The 17,569-nt window shown below is 43.4% G+C and overlaps 2 protein-coding genes and 1 long non-coding RNA gene across 5 annotated transcripts in view; 2 read left to right on the forward strand and 1 right to left on the reverse strand.

Annotated features, from left to right (window-relative positions):
- Positions 1–11,815, forward strand: part of afmid (arylformamidase) — a 29,751-nt gene extending 17,936 nt beyond the window's left edge. The window contains exons 7-11 of one of the 2 annotated variants that reach the window (XM_020537067.2): positions 404–501; positions 1,423–1,501; positions 2,154–2,289; positions 10,612–10,716; positions 11,240–11,815. In XM_020537067.2, coding sequence (XP_020392656.1) covers positions 404–501; positions 1,423–1,501; positions 2,154–2,289; positions 10,612–10,716; positions 11,240–11,269 — 448 coding nt within the window. In that variant the 3' untranslated portion in view covers positions 11,270–11,815. The remainder of the gene's footprint in view (positions 1–403; positions 502–1,422; positions 1,502–2,153; positions 2,290–10,611; positions 10,717–11,239) is intronic. The other variant, XM_048610673.1, reaches the window with a different exon arrangement.
- On the reverse strand, positions 1–12,873 carry LOC109938726. Its single transcript, XR_007264543.1, has 4 exons — positions 12,818–12,873; positions 11,709–11,812; positions 6,154–6,283; positions 1–489 (listed from the first exon to the last, which is right to left on the reverse strand). It is a non-coding gene; the product is annotated as an uncharacterized LOC109938726 (long non-coding RNA).
- The window catches only part of birc5a (baculoviral IAP repeat containing 5a), a 19,854-nt gene continuing 13,012 nt past the window's right edge, over positions 10,728–17,569 (forward strand). The window contains exons 1-2 of one of the 2 annotated variants that reach the window (XM_048610674.1): positions 10,728–11,181; positions 13,069–13,336. In XM_048610674.1, the coding sequence (XP_048466631.1) occupies positions 13,229–13,336 (108 nt within the window). In that variant the 5' untranslated portion in view covers positions 10,728–11,181; positions 13,069–13,228. Of the gene's footprint in view, positions 11,182–12,589; positions 13,337–17,569 lie in introns of those variants that run through there. The other variant, XM_020537066.2, reaches the window with a different exon arrangement.

Raw genomic sequence — 17,569 nt, forward strand, 5'->3', positions numbered from 1 at the left:
CAGTGATGGATCCCTGAAGGCAAGAGCAGCTGCAAGTAAAGCTGTACTCAAATTGATCAATTCCAGAGATTTATTTTCTATCAAGATTATATAGCAAGAGGGAGCAAATCCCACGCTCCACTACCCACTAACATCCAGTCACTGTTTAAAAACTCTCCCATAAAAAAAGGATACACTTGAGTAGAATTCAATGTTGATGTCAGAATCCACCAGGACAAAACATGCTTGCACAACTTTGAATTGTTAAGAGGTTGACGTCCAGCAGAAAAAAATGCAGTTTAAATTGTCTTCTGAATAAACTGTTCCCTGCCAAAAGTGCACAGAGCGGGAAATATAGAGCTGATTACTGTTCTGACACAATTCACCAAATGTTTATACTCCTCTTCTTTTGCTTGTTTTGCAGTGGTGTTTACCTCTGTGGACATTCTGCTGGTGCTCATCTCGGAGCCATGGTACTTTGTACGGATTGGAAAGAGTATGGTGTCTCTCCTGATATTAAAGGTAATAATAGGAAGATATTGAGTTACTTCAAATTAGTGCACTTAGCTTTGCTTTCAATCATTTCTGTTACAGTAACCAAAGTCATTCCTAGGGTAGTGAACTTAAATTTTGTTACTCTGCGTGGGAACATAAAACTACACTGGTGTTCCTCCTCACATCCCTGAATAAAACTCATTTCGGATTTTTTAATGAACTGTTGTGTGCATCGAACTGAGGCATGTTCATGTTGGGAATGGAATACATTTCTATTTTGGGTATCTAGTGTGAGCATTGAGCACTCTCAGGTCAAGTAAATAGGCAGATGTGCAGTAAACTTTCTTTTATTCTATCCCAATAATGAGTACTAAATTAAAATAACAAGATTAGCATAATGCATTTCAGATCGGCTCCATGAAGAATACTCAAAAGTTTTGACAATTCAGATTGATATTCCAAATTTTTATTCATCATGAGCAGAAGCTGAACAGGTGGTTGAAATGTGCAGGTGTTTTAATAATGGTGAAAACTTCCAGTAATCTAATGAGAAAAATTTGTGTGGTTACATGAGTAATCAGAAAACATGCAGTGATATGTGAGCTTTTGTAGATATCAACTTGTTCAGACACATTAAGACACAAGTCTAGGACAAGTGGGATTTAAACCCCGACCATCTGATCTCGATATGTGTTGTAAAATATCAGTCCCACTGCACCACAAGAGGCCATGAGAGCTTTGGCATTACAGCAACACATAACATGCAACACACATTGTATCAAGTTTTTATTATTTAGGTGTTTAACCAAGATTTTTGAAAAGTTGAAAGGTATGGATGTTTCAAAAATATTGACTAAGTTTTAATGTGGATTATTTACAACAGCATTCTAATTTTACAAGGCCATTGACTGATGGCACCAGACAGAACCATGTTTTATTTCTCCACAGGTGCTTTACTTGTCAGTGGGATTTATGATCTCTGTCCAATTGTTCATACCTTAGTCAATGATCCTCTTCAGATGACTGAGTAGGTTCGCTGAGCATTCATCGCTGGTGACCACATTTGTATTTTAAATGGCTACATTTTTGCAACCAGAGCCAAAGGTGCAAAGTTCAATGACCCTAGTATTTGTGTCAATCCCTCACGATTTTGTGTGGTATGTATTTTCACACTTAATAGTGTGAATAGCTGGTAATTCTTCATCCCAACTCAGTTGGTATTTACTGCTCATTTTGTTTTCAGTTCTAGCTTTATTTTAGTTTCTAATAAGTTACAAAATGAAGTGAGTGCACTGGATCTTGGCTTGCCAATGAAACGAGCCATCATCTATTTATATTATTTCTACTTACTGTTATACTGTCAGTAAGTGATCACATTTTCACAAGTTTAGATGTGAAACAGAAACTTTAGAAGTCTTGTATCAGCAACTTACTTGCTGGAACTTACTACATGGCTAGAAATTAGCTTGCATTTCACAATTAATATGATCATCAGCTATTAGCTTTTTATTTCTAATAATTAGTTGTTAAATCAGGCCAACATATTTGAATCAATTCCGTGTGATTTGCAATTGTGACAAAATTGTTTTCCCTTTACTAGTAGACTTTAGTTTTGATGACAGCTTAATAGTTATTTTGCCACATCAGTCTGAAATGAATATTTCATTACGACTTGATAGGGCTGATGCTCTGCGAAATAGTCCGATGCAATTTGTGAATATCATGAAGCAGCTGAATGGGAAGTGTGAGATCATAGTCGCTGTGGCACAGCATGACTCAGATGAATTTAGGAAACAATCCCAAGAATATTACCAGGTACATTTTCATTTTATATATTTCATCTGTTTCACTTCTATTAGCCCTATTTTCCTCTCTCCTGGGAGATGTTATTCAAGCAGATTTTGAATAATTCAGCTTAGCCTAAGTAGAGGCTTATGGGTAGGACCAGCCTAAACCAGCGCTTCCCAAATTGTGGGTCATGACCACCAGTGGAGTCACCAGTCAAAACGTTGGTGCCCTGAGCACAAAAGCAGCAATAGCTACTTTGCCCTGATAAACCTTCTCATTTCTTAAACAGAGAGTGCAGCCTCACTGGCGATATTTGAGGCTAGATGCTGTTTTGCAAAACCCTGTAGAAAAAGTATTTTTTAATACAGAATCTGTGGAATAAACAGCTTTCCAGACCCAGACCTGCCTGCATTGTCCCTCCAACTTTTCATCAACAACTGTCGCAAATCTTGCATTCCTCTAATTGCCACCATCACCCTGGTGTTTTCATAGGTCCCTTGCACACGCACCACCACATCAGGGATCTAGCTAGGAATCATAGCAATTTAAGTACAAGTACATTTGTACTTAACATGTTAAAATGAATTGATTTTTCATCTCTCTAGGCTGGATAGATTGTTTTCCTTTGTGGAAGAGTCTAGGACTTAGTGGTCTCTGAATAAGGGGTCAACCATTTAAAAAGGAGATGAGGATTCTTTTTTCATTCAGAGGGTAGGGTAGCAAAACTGTGGAATTCCTTACTTCAGAGGACTGATGAGACCGGATAGTTAAGTATATTTTCAGGATTGAAATATACAGATTTTTAATCTGTAAGGAATCAAGAACTAAAAGGACAAGGCAGAAATATGGAGTTGGATTATCAGATCAGCCTTGATCTCACTGAATGGTGGAGCAGGCTCAATAGGCTGAATGGCCTACTTTTTCTCCTATGTTTATGGTCTTAAGGTACCTCCTTGGTCTTTGAGGTAGTTCTGAGGCCTTAGAAGATGTATCAGCAAGGTATCTCCTACACAGTCCACTGTCTCAGATATTGATATCTCGGTAAGAATGTCAAATTTAGAAATATTGGGAATACAAGCTAGTGAGCACCTCACTGTGACAATTCTGTAGCTGGCCGAGAAAGAAATGCCCCAGGCTGCCAGAGACCAAGCGCCTTATCAACCTAGGCAGGAGAGGACTCTATGGTGTCGGCAGTGAGGGACTTTGTCAGAATGCACAAGGAAACATAAGTACAGCAGACAGGTCTGTGGGAGTTAATACCATGATAGCCCAGAATCTACAGGAGTCGAGACCCAGTTGTCTCAAGCAAGTGACTGTCCGGCTGTATCCATGAAGAGGTTGGCAACTACCATGGAAAGTCAAGACTAGCACTCCTAGGGTCTGCTGGACACGTGCACAGACTCCTGTACTCCATTGCACCAGCCACTGGTGCCCGTGGTGACAGGGAGACAGAGAACCTGGTGTTTACTCCAGGTGCACCTTCCTCACATGGGGTCAGATGGTTCCAGAAGGCATCCAGTCAGAGGAGGAACTTCAGAATGTCCCCTCAGGACACACCAGAGGTGGCCTGACTCTCCACTTCCAGCCTGCCTGCACCTTTCTGATCCTTGAAAAGTTCAAAACGAGGAGGGTCCACTTGCCACTGACAAGGAGATTCTCAGCATGTTAGCGCTGTTCAGACTTAGGGTCACATGACAAAATCTCCAAGTTCAATGGTTTTCAGTGTTGAGCAGCCTCCCTCTACCCCAGCTGGAGAACCTGGGACTACACTGAGATATACTGCAAGGGAAAGATAAAAGATAACTTTTGAGTGCACGTTGGCCACATGGGTGACATTGCACTGTACATTAACATTAATGAAAACATGATCATTAATGGTTTTACAATAGTTCTGTTTGAGTCTCTGCCTGGCCCCATTTATAACTGTGCCAGTATGATGCTTAACATGTGTTAATTCAGGACAAACCATGGATAGATGTCTGTGTTGACAGTTTGCTGCAGCATGGGGAACCAAATTAACAAAGCCTTCAAAGGGAATGGATTCTGCTGGTGCCATTGTACCTCTTCATTAAACATCTCTCTTCTTTCCTTGGCCTATGTTCAAATGTGTTGGTGCTGAATTTAATGGTCTGTAATGTCTGGGGCAGGGCCTTGTATACAGGGAGTCAAATGTATTAGGACTGCCAAGAATTAGGAAGCCCGCAGATTTGTGTTCTGTATAGTGCTTGGGTCTGCGCATGATGATGTTGACTTCAAACAGCCTCACATCATTGGATCTTGAAGCCCCCTCCCTCACAGAAAAGAAACTTACCTTGCACACTCCAGAGTGTGGTCATAACCATTTTTTTTTCCATTGCGCAGTTTCAATTCCAGTACAATGGAAGGCAACAGTGAGCTCACTTCTGGCAGTGGTTTCCAACATCCCCTGCTAAATGTCAGTGAGGTCCCAGAGATCCAGATCACCTTCCTGATAGACCTTACCGCGAACCCCATTCACCATTAGCAGCTGTTCATTTTCCCAGGCTGACCTTTACTTACTCCTTTGCCTGCCCAATTGTTTTTCTGTCTTTCTGGGCTCCATCTATTGGTTATTCCTGTTTCCCCGCCAACCCTTCCCCCCCAACTTTTAGCATATGGAATGGAGGGAAGGTCTTACAAGGAAAGGTTGAGAGAGCTAGGGCTTTTCTCTTTGGAACAATGAAGGATGAGAGGTGACTTGATAGAGGTATAGATAGAGTGGAGAGCCAGAGACTTTTTCCTAGGGTGGAGGCAGCTATTACGAGGGGGCATAGTTTTAAAGTGAGTGGAGGTAGATATAGGGGAGACGTCAGAGGTAGGTTCTTTACTCAGAGAGTAATAGGGGCGTGGAATGCATTGCCGGAGAGTGTAGTGGAGTCGGCCTCATTAGGGGCATTTAAGCGGCTATTAGATAGGCATATCGATGATAGTATAAGGTAGGGGTGGAGGTTTGATAGACCTTAGGTTTAGGGTAAAAGTTTGGCACAACATCGTGGGCCGAAGGGTCTGTACTGTGCTGTACTGTACTGTGCTGTACTGTACTGTTCTATGTTCTATACACCTCCTCAGGTGTGCTCCCAATCCATTTATATGAGCCTGCACCATATTTAAAAATGTTCAAAATCAGCATGCAGCACTCAAGCCTTAAATGGTAATTAGACCGTTTGCATGCATATGAAAATATCACTGATTAAAGCCCCACTGTAAGGGTGGCTCTGAAATGTGTCTTTCAAGTGTTGCTCCCTCTGTCAAGTTAATACTACTTCATGAAGGTACTAGTCATTTCAGGAACTCCTCGGTATTTTACACTTCCATTATCTACAATCTTGTTCAAGTATAATTCAACCAGAATGAAATAGGATTCTGAAAATACTCTGCTACTGACCCAATGTCTACACCTCAGCCCACCTTCACTCATTGAGTTCTCTAATGGTATTATAAATTGGTTGCTTTACCTTTTCTTTAATACTTTGACAGAGCAATTTTTCTGCTAAAATGTGGAAAATTGCATCATTTAAAGTAGTACAGAGCTACAGCATGCTTCTCTAGATTTTAAAATTACATTGAAACTACTATTCTGGTAATTTAGTAAACAAGTTTGGCAAAGCTTTCATCTTTACAGAAAATTTTACATTTAACAACATATTAACCATTTCCAACAAACAAAATGTATTCTTGTGTGGGAGTTCGGGAAATTGGAATATTGTAATTAAATGAGCAACTAAGAATCAAAGCAGTAAAAAGGCTAGAAGATGTAAATAACTTGTGACTAACATTGTTTTAATAGAAGTAATAATTAATTTGCTCATACTTAGAGTGTAGCTGGAACTTCAAACATCAGCACTTAAAATAATTCATCAATTTTGTACCTACTTGAGAGATTTTCCAATTCTCTACTCCACATCCAATCCAGAATGCAAACTACTGACTGTCAGCTAGGCCTTTCACGGTGAGAATGGTCCTATCTTTGACTTTCCGTGATCCATCTTCTAATCTATTATTCCTGGACAGAATTGACAAGATTAGAAATTTAATAGGCTGAATTTCCCAGTCTTTGAACAACGTAGGCAATGGCATGATAGTTGGAAAAATAGTGAGAATGAATGAAATGAGATTCTGAACGATAAGAAAATAAAAACCCGATTTTCCACAGAGGTTTTGATGGCTAGATGAGAATATTGCAAGTGAGCAGTGAGGAGCTCATTTGCTTGCATTAAAATCTTACTTTATAAATTGTTAAAAATTATTCATTCACAGGATGTAGGTGTCACTGGCTGGGCCAGCATTCATTGCTCCATCCCTAATTGCTGAGAAGGCAGTTGACAGTCAACCACATTGCTATGGGTCTAGAGGCCAGACGAGGTAAAGGTGGCAGAGATAGCAAGAACTGCAAATGCTGGAGTTAGAGATAAGTGTGGAGCTGGAGGAACACAGCAGGCCAGGCAGCATCGGAGGAGCAGGAAAGTTGACACTTCAGGTCAGGACCCTTCTTCAGAAATGGCGAGGGGAAAGGGAGCTCAGAAATAAATAGAGAGGAGGGCTAGGGCTGGGGAAGGTAGGTGGGATGGTGATAGGTGAGTGCAGGTAGGCAGTGGTCAGGACTGGTCAGTGGGATGGGTGGGGCGGATAGGTGGGAGAGAAGATGGACAGGTTGTGTCAGGTCAAGGAGGCGGGGATGAGAGGGAGGGTTGGACATGGGATGAGGCCAGGGATGAGGAGATTTTAAAACTGGTGAAATCCACGTTTAGGCCATTGGGCTGTAGGCTCCTGAGGCGCAATATGAGGTGCTGCTTGTCCGGTTTGCCGGTGGTATCATTGTGACACTGGAGGAGGCCCAGGATGGACATGCCAACCAGGGAGTGGGAGGGGGAGTTAAAATGGTTCGCGACCGGAAGGTGTTGTCATTTGTTGCGAACAGAGCACAAACCCGCAGATAAGGGAGGCGCAGAAGTGGTATGGCGCACTGACCTTCACATGGCCGAGGCCAGGCACCAACTCTCTGACACCGCCTCTTCCCGCCCCCTTGATTATGACCCCACCCCTGACTATCAAACCATCGTCTCTCAAACTGTTCATAACCTCATCACCTCAGGTGACCTCCTGCCCACAGTCTCCAACCTCATCATTCCCCAATCCCGCACCGCCCGTTTTTATCTCCTTCCCAAAATCCACAGACCTGACTGCCCCTGCTGACCCATTTGTCTCTGCCTGCTCCTGCCCCACTGAACTTATCTCTGCTTGCCTTGACCCTGTTTTCTCCCCCCTGGTTGAGGAACTCCCCAACCATGCCCAGAACACTACTCAAGCCCTCCACCTCCTCCAAGACTTCCAATTCTCTGGCTCCCAACACCTCATCTTCACTATGGACATCCAATCCCTATACACTTGTATCTCCCACACAGATGGCCTTAAAGCCCTCCGCATCTTCCTCTCCAGCAGGCCCAACCAGTCCCCCTCCACCAACACCCTCATCCACTTAACCGAACTCGTCCTTACCCTTAACAACTTCTCCTTTAACTCCTCCCATTTCCTGCAGACTAAGGGGGTGGCCATGGGATCCCACATGGCCTAAGCTATGCCTGTCTCTTTGTGGGATATGTGGAATAGTCCCTCTTCTGCTGTTACACTGGCACTATCCCCCACCTCTTCCTCTGCTACATTGATGACTGTATAGGCACTGTCTCGTGCTCCCACGAGGAGCTTGAACAGTTCATCAACCTTACTAACAACTTTCACCCCAACCTCAAATTCACCTGAACCATCTCCAATACCTCTCTCTCCTTCCTGGATCTGTCTGTCTCCATCTCTGGTGACCGCCTCAAAACCAACATCTATTTCAAGCCCACCGACTCCCACCCACTTTCCTGCAAGAATGCGATCCCCTACTCCCAACTCCTCCACTTCTGCTGCGTCTGCTCCCAAGATGGGGAGTTCCACTCCCGCACATCCCACATGTCCTCCTATTTCAAGGACCATAACTTCCCTCCTCCAGTGATCAAAAATTTGCTCAACCGCATCTCTTGCGTTTCCTGCACCCCTGCCCTCACATCCCCTTCCACCATGAAAAACAAAGTCAGAATCCCCCTTGTCCTCGCATATCACCCCACCAACCTCCACATCCAATGTATCATTCTCCGCCACCTACAATCCAACCCCACAACCAAAGAGATATGTCCCTCCCCACCTCTATCTGCCTTTCATTGGGACTGCTGTCTCACCCTGGGCGAGATGTCCATCCTGGGCCTCCTCCACTGTCACAATGACGCCACCCGCAAAGTGGAGGAGCAACACCTCATATTCCGCCTTGGGGGCCTACAGCCCAAAGGCCTAAATATGGTTTTCACCAGTTTTAAAATCTCCCCACCCCCGGCCTCATCCCATGTCCAATCCCCACCTCTCATTCCCACCTCCTTGACCTGACACAACCTGTCCATCTTCTCTCCCACCTATCTGCCCTACTCATCCCACTGACCAATCCCCACCACTCCCTACCTGGACTCACCTATCACCATCCCACCTACCTTCCCCAAACCCACCCCTCCTCTCTCTATTTATTTCTGAGCTCCCTTCTCCCTCCCCATTTCTGAAGAAGGGTCCTGACCCAAAACGTCAACTTTCCTGCTCCTCTGATGCTGCCTGGCCTGCTGTGTTCCTCCAGCTCCATACTTGTGTTATCTCTAGGTAAAGGTAGCAGTTTCCTTCCCCAAAGGATGTTAGTGAAGTGAATGTGTTTTTTTTCCTCCTGACAATGGTTTCATGGTCATCATTAGACTTCTAATTCCAGATTTTTTTTCTAATTAAATCAAATTTCACAATCTTCAATGGCAGGATTCAAACCCAGGTCCCTAGAGAATTAAAAACCAAAAGAACTGCGGATGCTGTAAATCAGGAACAAAAACAAAGTTGCTGGAAAAGCTCAGCGGGTCTGGCAGCACCTGTGAAGGAAAAAACAGAGTTAACATTTCGGGTCTGGTGACCCTTCCTCAGGACTGTTCTGAAGGATGCTGCCAAACCTGGTGAGCTTTTCCAGCAACTTTGTTTTTGTCCCCAGAGAATTACCTGAGTCTCCAGATTAATAACCTAGTGAGAATACCATGAGGCCAATGCTTCCCCTCAAATATGTTGTTTGCCATTTTCCCAGGTGGTGGAGAGAAGCTAGACAATGCTGATTCCTAACTTGAACGTCAGAATGGTTACCAGGCAGCTGCAGCTCAGCAATATCTTCCCCAGACATCCACTTTGGCCAGTGTTCCCCAAATCTCAGGGCTTTGTCAATGTGCAGTGATCACCTGTGCCTTCCATCCACAGACATTGGCAGTAGCAACATATCATGGCACATATCAGACTAACTTACAATATAGTTCAGCAGTTCAATACTGCACTTTGGAGCTCACTAACATCCAACAGTGTAATGCCACTGCTAGTCGACTTTGAATGCAGGAACAGCATCCAACTCGTGCATTGGAACAGGATATATCTCGGGGCTGTTAGATTGTTAGCTCTCACTCTCTTGCACTCATTTCGACGCTCACAGCTCCTCCATGCCTTGCTTTTTACAGCAGACAGAAAACCAGGAAGCTTGTTATAAATGCTAACCATGAACAGTCAAGGGGATGGATGTGCCGCTGTATAGCACCATGCAATGTTAATTTCAAATCCATGGCATGTGGCAAAAACACGAAATAAGCTTCAACTAAATGATCCCGTTTGCAAGTCGAAGGGGAGCAGTCCTTAGTGCAGTCAAAGGGGTCTATGACCAATCAAGGGGCTGGTCCATTCTTGGTTAGGAAAGGGGGTGAGGTGGCACGAATAATTAAGTAGGAGGCAGGAAGGGTTAGTAATTTAGGGGAATTACACAGGTGACACCCATTGATGGAAAATGCTGCCATTTTTACTTGGTTTGAAATTGAACATCTTGACAATATCTTCCAAGTCAGTGGCAAACAGAAACTGGGCATGGTGAAAGATTAGCTGCTGACTTGCTACAACCTGTTTCATGTGTCTTCTGTAAGCCAATTTTACCCCCATGGATCTTTCAAACAGCAAGTTTCTTGAATTCCTTTATCTTTGGTCTTCTTCCCTATCCATCTTATCCACCCCCAATGTTCTCCTCACACTTCCTGCAAGGAGGATAGACACTAATCAATACAGGTAATGCCCATTAAGCAGTGAGGCTAGGAGAATTCCCCTTATACCACCATTCTAAGGTGTCTTTCAGTCAATTGAATATAAAGAATTCATTCCCAGAAGCATTGCTAATTATTCAGTTATTCAGAATAAATTGTGGGTACACTATCAGTGCAGTTCTTTTAAAATATATTTTCATTGCAGGCTGTTAAGGCTGCTGGGTTGAATGTCAGTTTTCAAGATGTACCAAATACAGATCATTTTGATATCATAGAAAAACTAGTGGATGAGAACTATTTTCTTACACAGGTAAAGTTTTTTTAAATTTTAAAGTTTGCTTTCATGGATTCACATATAAATACATTAGGTCATGGGCAAATAAAACACCCTAAAAATTGTCCATGGCAATTGGGGGCTGTCATCTGGCATGAAATTCATTGCAAATAGGCTAAATATAAAATATACAACTACTTCTAAAGAGGGATGATTCACTCAGTTGGTTGGACAGTTGGGTTGTGATTCAAAATGATGTCAACAGCATAGGTTTCATTCCCACATTCCTGATCAAGAAGATTGCACCTTCTCAACCCTGCCCTTTGCCTGAGGCACGATGTTCTCAGGTTAACCACCATCAATCATCTCTTTCTGTAATGGGATAACAGCCCTATGGTCTGGTAGGCCTATGGCAACTTTTCCTTTACTTCTGAGAACTGGGATGAACACACCTTTTCAGCAGACAAGTTTTGATTTTTGAAAATGTAATTGAGAAATCTTGTATGTATTTCAGTTTTAAAATATCAGTCTAATGCCACTGTATGTATGCTTCTTTTAGGTACTGTTGAAAATGGTGACTAGAAAATGAATCAGTTTTCACAGAATGACAAAAGCATGCACTAACTGTTCCCTCATTGCTACAGAAATAACTGGTAGATATTCTTAATTCCAGGCAATTATCTCTTTATAATGCAAAACGCTTGCATTTTTCTGTTTCTTAATTCTAAATAATTAACCACTGGTTAAATATTACATAATACTTGAGATTGTAGTTATACTCTATATATGAATTTTTTTTTGATTCTTGTCTCTAAGTAAGGAACTTCTGGAATATGTGCACTGACTGCATGAAATACATAACTTTAAAAGTGTCCCAGCTGGCAGATACTCAGAATAATACAAGTACAAATAAATATTCATGAGTTTAAATTTTTTTCATAGTCGGATATTTTGATGGAATGAATGGATAGTTTATAGCGTGTACGATGTAATTGTAAACAAATAAACGTCAAACTTGCAAAAGTTACCTCTCAATCTGTACACAACGCCTCTCCTACTGCACAAGAATAAATTAGAAGTCTCTAGTTTCATTCCAAGTCTATTAACCCTTAGCAGCATTGTTTCTGTGCCTCTGTAAAACATCAATTTTCAGTGTTAATGTTGGTTATTGATACAATTTCAGTGAATTACTATATCGTTACTGGTGAAATCAAAGTTTTAATGCCATTTCTTGTATAATTTCCTCTGTGTATCACCTGTCCTTGATTTTGCTCGTCTGTTTATAGTTGGTCTTTGATTTTCGTGCATACCAGCTGTTGACGTGAAACCACAAGCAACCAATAATCAATTACAGGAAATCTGCAGCAATATCATCGCCTGTCAGAAGAAAGGTCTCACTGTTGCAAACAACCAAGATGCAAATTCATTTAGTTCGCAATTTTTTCGCTTATTTTGAACGCATTTTTAGTTATTTATGAAAGTATTAAACAATGGAGGAGAAGTTAGCTCGGCGTGATAGTTGGAGGAAACAGGTTACACTACATAATCTCCAGGACCTCTATAAGATTAGCAAACCTAATTGTTGGAGATGTCACATTTTAAGATGCTGCATTAAGTCTTATCCCAGGTAAACATAAAATATCCAAGGGCAACTCAAATTTAAAAGAAACGAAAACAGAAGTTGCTGGAAAAGGGCAGCAGGTCTGGCAGCATCTGTGAAGAGAAATCAAAGTTAATATTTCTGAAGAAGGGTCTAGGCCCGAAAAGTCAGCCTTCCTGCTTCTCCGATGCTGCTTGGCCTGCTGTGTTCATCCAGCTCTACAACTTGTTATCTGTTAACATTTCGGGTCCTCAGTTCTGACCGGTCCGGAAACGTTAACTCTGATTTTTCTTCACAGATGCCGCCAGACCTCCTGAGCTTTTCCACCAATTTCTGTTCTTGTTTCTGATTTATAGCAGCCGCAGTTATTTCGGTTCAAATTTAAAAGAACAGCTTAATGATCTGGACAACATTGATTGCACAAAACAATTCGTTTCCCGTTTGCGGTGTAAATTAGCCGTTAGGTTTTTTGCTGCCTTTATAAAACAAAGGCACTGCACTACTAACTGATGTGTTTTACAACACGAAAGGCACTACCTAAATGCGGTTGCTGGGCCCGCCGAAAGTAGCATCTTCGCAACGTGATCCGAGCGCCTGACGTCACGGGTGTTTCCACCAATAGGCGTCAGGGAAGACGGTCCGTAACGGTCGCTGTGTTTGAATTTGTTGGCGGTTACAGCGCGCGATCGCTAACCGTCAGTAAGAGACCCCTTCCCCCACCCCACCACTCCCCACTCCCCACTAACGGATACCGTTATCGAGAGTCTCTCTTCCTTCACCGGCAACAGATACCGCCACCGATAGATCCCTCTTCCCTCGTCGGAAATCGTCACCGGGAACCGCCACCAAGAGTCTCCCCCATCCCCCATCCCCCACCGGGAGCCGCCACCGAGAGTCTTCCCCCTCCACCGGGAGCCGTCACCGAGGTATCCTTTTCTCGCCCTCACGATGGAGGTTTACCTGCAGCAGCACCGAAAATACTACTACTATCAGGAGCGCCTGGACACCTTTAAGAACTGGCCCTTCACCAATGATTGTGTGTGCACTCCGGAGAACGTGAGTGAGGAGGAGATTGGATTGTGGGGGTATACGAAACCTGGTTTTAGTGAATACGTTCCTTATCAATTTGTTTTTCGTACTCCCGCTGGGAAAATTGTCATTACATCGTTCCACTTTTTTTTAAGAGATGTAAAAAGTTAGCTTACAGACTAACTGCTGTGAAAATGTTATTGCTGTTGGTGGGGTGGTCTCATCGTGTTGCAGTTTAAAAACTGTGGTAACACTCTCAGTGACGTCCCATTCTAGGAGCATGGCTGTAATTGAGCCTAATTCAGGTACAGTATTCTCTCAATACTGCAAATACAGTCATAATCGGACAGTCATACAGTAGGGAAAGAAATTGCTCGGTCCAACTCGTCTGAACAGACATCCCAACCTGACCTAGACCCATTTGCCAGCATTTGGCTCATATTGGCTCTAAACCCTTCCTATTCACGGATTGGTTGGAGTGGCAGGTGGAGGCAATGAGGAGCTTACGAGAACAAAGGGGTGTGATGGATGGTGGTTTCAGAAAGGAGGAGACACTGCAGATAGCCAGGTAGGTTGTTGACCACTAGGAATGGTAGGAGAGGTATCCAGGTACAGCAGGAGTCTCCTGTTGACTATCCACATCTCAAATGTGCATGCAGTTTTGGATACTGTACAGGGGATGGCTTCTCAGGAGTTTGGCGCTGACAGCCAGGTTCCTGGTACCTTGAATGGCTCTACTGTAAAGAAGGCTGTGTCAGATTCTAAGCGATCCATTGTAATAGGAGACTCACTAGTCTGGGGCACAGACAGATGTTTCTGCAACCATCAGCCAGCCATCAGGGTGGTGTGTCGCCTCTGTGGTGCCAGGGTCAAGGATGTCTCTGAGAGGATGCAGAGTATTCTGGAAGGGGAGAGTGACCAGCAGGAGGTTGTTCTGCATGTTGGTACCAACAACAGAGGTAGGGAAAGGGATGAAGTTCTGCAGAGAGATTATAGGAAACTAGGCAGGAAGTTAAAAAGTACTACAGATGCTAATGAGAATAGGTTTAGCAAGATACAGCAGATGAATGCCTGGCTGAGGAGCTTGTGGAGGTGGCAAGGATTCACATTTTGGACAATTGGGATGTCTTCAGGGGTAAAAAGACACGTATAAGAGTGACAAGTTCCACCTGAATTGGAAAGGGATCAATATCCTTACTGGGAGATTTACTAGTGCTACTCAGGAGCCTTTAAACTAGTCTGAGTTTAAGGTGAGAACCAAAGTGATAGTGAGAAAAGGCTAAGGCTGGTACAGTAGATAAGAGGAACAGATCAAATAGTCAAGGCAGACCAGAGCTTGACAGAGAATGAGGTAAGACTGATAAATTAAACTGCATTTACTTCAATGCAAGAGGCTTGACAGCGAAGACAGATGAAGTTAGGGCATGGTTGGGAACATGGGACTGGGGTATCATAGGTAATACAGAAATGTGCATCAGGAATGGACAGTACTGGCAGCTTAATGTTTCAGGGTATAGATGCTATAGCAAGGACAGAAAGGAAAGCAAGAGAGGAGGAGGGGGAGTGGTGTTTTTGGTTAGGGATAACATTACAGTTTTCCTTAGGGAAGATATTCCAGGGAGATTGTTCTTGGATGGGGAGGAAATTAAGTGTGTACAGGAAAACTTCACTATTCAATATGTGGATGTACCCTGTGAGAGAAGGAACAATACTTGACGTTTTGGGAAATGAGGCAGGGCTAGTGACTGAGGTGTCAATTAGCGAGCACTTGGGGCAAGTGGTCATAATTCTAATAGTTTTAAAATAGTTATGGAAAGGGATAGAACTGATCAAAAAGTTAAAATTCTAAATTAGAGTAAGGCCAATTTTGATGGGATTAGGCAGAACTTTCAAAAGTTGATTATGGGAGGCCTTTAAAATGAGACTACAAGAGTTCAGAGACATTATGTTCCTTTTAGTGTGAAGAGCAAGACTGGTAAGTGTAGGGAATGCTGGATGATGAGAAATTGAGACTCTGGTCAAGAAAGGGAGGGAGGCATGTGTCAGATATAGACAGCTGGGATTGAGTGAATCCCTGGAGGAGTATTATGGCAGTAGTAGTGTACTTAAGAGGGAAATCAGGAGGGCAAAACAGGAACTTAAGATTGCTTTGGCAAATAACGTTAAGGAGAATCCAAAGAGATTATATAAGTACATTAAGACCAAAAGAGTAACTGAGAGAATAGGGCCCCTAAAGATCAATGTGGCTGTCTATGTGTGGAACCGCAGATGATGGGTGAGATAATAAACAAACATTTCCTGTCAGTATTTACTGTGGAGAAGGACATAGAAGCGAGGCAACTTGGGGAAAGAAATTCAGTGGCTCAGTGGTTAGCACTGCTGCGTCACAGCGCCAGGGACCCGGGCTCAATTCCACCCTTGGGCGACTGTCTGTGTGGAGTTTGCGCGTTCTCCCCGTGTCTGTGAGTTTCCTCCCACAGTCCAAAGATGTGCAGGCTAGGTGAATTGGCCAAGCTAAATCGCCTGTATTGTTCAGGGATGTGTAGATTAGGTGAGTTTATAGGGGAATGGGTCTGGGTGGGATGCTCTGTGGATTGCTGTGGACTTATTGGGCCGAAGGGCCTGTTTACACACTGTAGGGATTCTATGAAATTGAGATGTCTTGAAATGAGCTCATATTACAGAAGAGGAGGTGCCAGAGTTCTTAAAACACACAAAGGTAGATAAGTCCCTGGGACCTGATGAGATGTTTCCCAGAACTTTGTGGAAGTTAGGGAAGAGATCGCTGGGCCCCTTGCTGAGATATTTGTATCATCGACAGCCACAAGTGAGGTGCTGGAAGACTGGAGTTTGGCTGATGTGTTGCCATTATTTAAGAAAGGCTGTAAGGAAAAACCAGGGAACTTGTAGATCAGTGAGCCTGACTTCAGTGGTGGGTAAGATGTTGGAGGGGATTCTGAGGGATAAGATTTACATGCATTTGGAAAGGAAAGGACTGATTAGGAATAGTCAACGTGGCTTGGTGTGGGAAATCATGTCTCACTAACTTGATTGAGATTTTTGAAGAGGCGATAGAGAGGATTGATGAAGACAGCAGCAGACATTGTCTACATGGATTTCAGCAAAGTGCTTGACAAGGTTCTGTATGGTAAGCTGGCTAGTGAAGTTAGATCATGTGGAATCTGGGGGAGTAAGCCAAATGGATGCAAAATTAGCTTGAAGGTAGAAGACAGAGGGTGGTAGTAGAGGGTTGTTTCTTGCACTGGAGGCCTGTGACCAGCGGTGTGCCACAAGGATCAGTGCTGGGGTCCATTGCTTTCCACCATTTATACAAATGATTTGGGTGAAAATAAAGGAGGCATGGTTAGTAAGTTTGCAGATGACACCAAAATAGGTGGTTAGTGGACAGTGAAACATTTGTATAATTTTGAATGTCTCAAAACACTGGATAGCCAACAAATTATTTTGAAATGTTATCACTCTCACATTATGCACAGCAGCCAGTGAGATTACTGGCTAATCGTGGTATATTTAAGAGGTGTATGGTGCAGATACGGGCAAACTCTGTTGTTCAAAAATTTGGCTTGCGATCTTTTAATTGTGCCCACACAGGCAAGTTTAAGATCTCTGAAGAACTTTGATAATACTACACTCAAGTGTCAGTCTATATTATGTGCAAGTCGAGAGAGGAGGTTTACCCTGTGAGCCAAGCTGACAATTTTTAAAGAGACAACAAGGTGCAGGGCTGGATGAACACAGCAGGCCAAGCAGCATCATAGGAGCAGAGAGGCTGACGTTTCGGGCCTAGACCCTTCATCAGATGCTCCTATGATGCTGCTTGGCCTGCTGTGTTCATCCAGCTCTACACCTTGTTGTCTCGGATTCTCCAGCATCTGCAGTTCCTACTATCTCTGATTCAATTTTAACCCCACTGCGAAGCCTCTTCTAAGGATGCCTAACCTGAAGAAGTTACCCTCCTCCCTCCGGACAAACCTCAAGGGATCTCTCTCCCACTGCAACTCTCTCGTAATCTCTTCGGCCCTGAAACTGCTCGACCACGTCCTGAAGCAAACCAGGTACTACAGCCACATCACCTTCCTTAGCACCTGCCTACGGAACCAGATCATCCCCAATGGACTACAATCCACATTCAAGCCTTCCCAATTTAGCCCCAACCATGATAATATCTACACTCATGGTGTTGAGATCCTTCAGAAGCGTTTCTCCCTGCGACTCCTGAAACACACACTTGCAGCAATG

Source organism: Rhincodon typus, chromosome 23 (assembly GCF_021869965.1).
Source record: "Rhincodon typus isolate 14 chromosome 23, sRhiTyp1.1, whole genome shotgun sequence".
Classification (NCBI taxonomy): Eukaryota; Metazoa; Chordata; class Chondrichthyes; order Orectolobiformes; family Rhincodontidae; genus Rhincodon; species Rhincodon typus.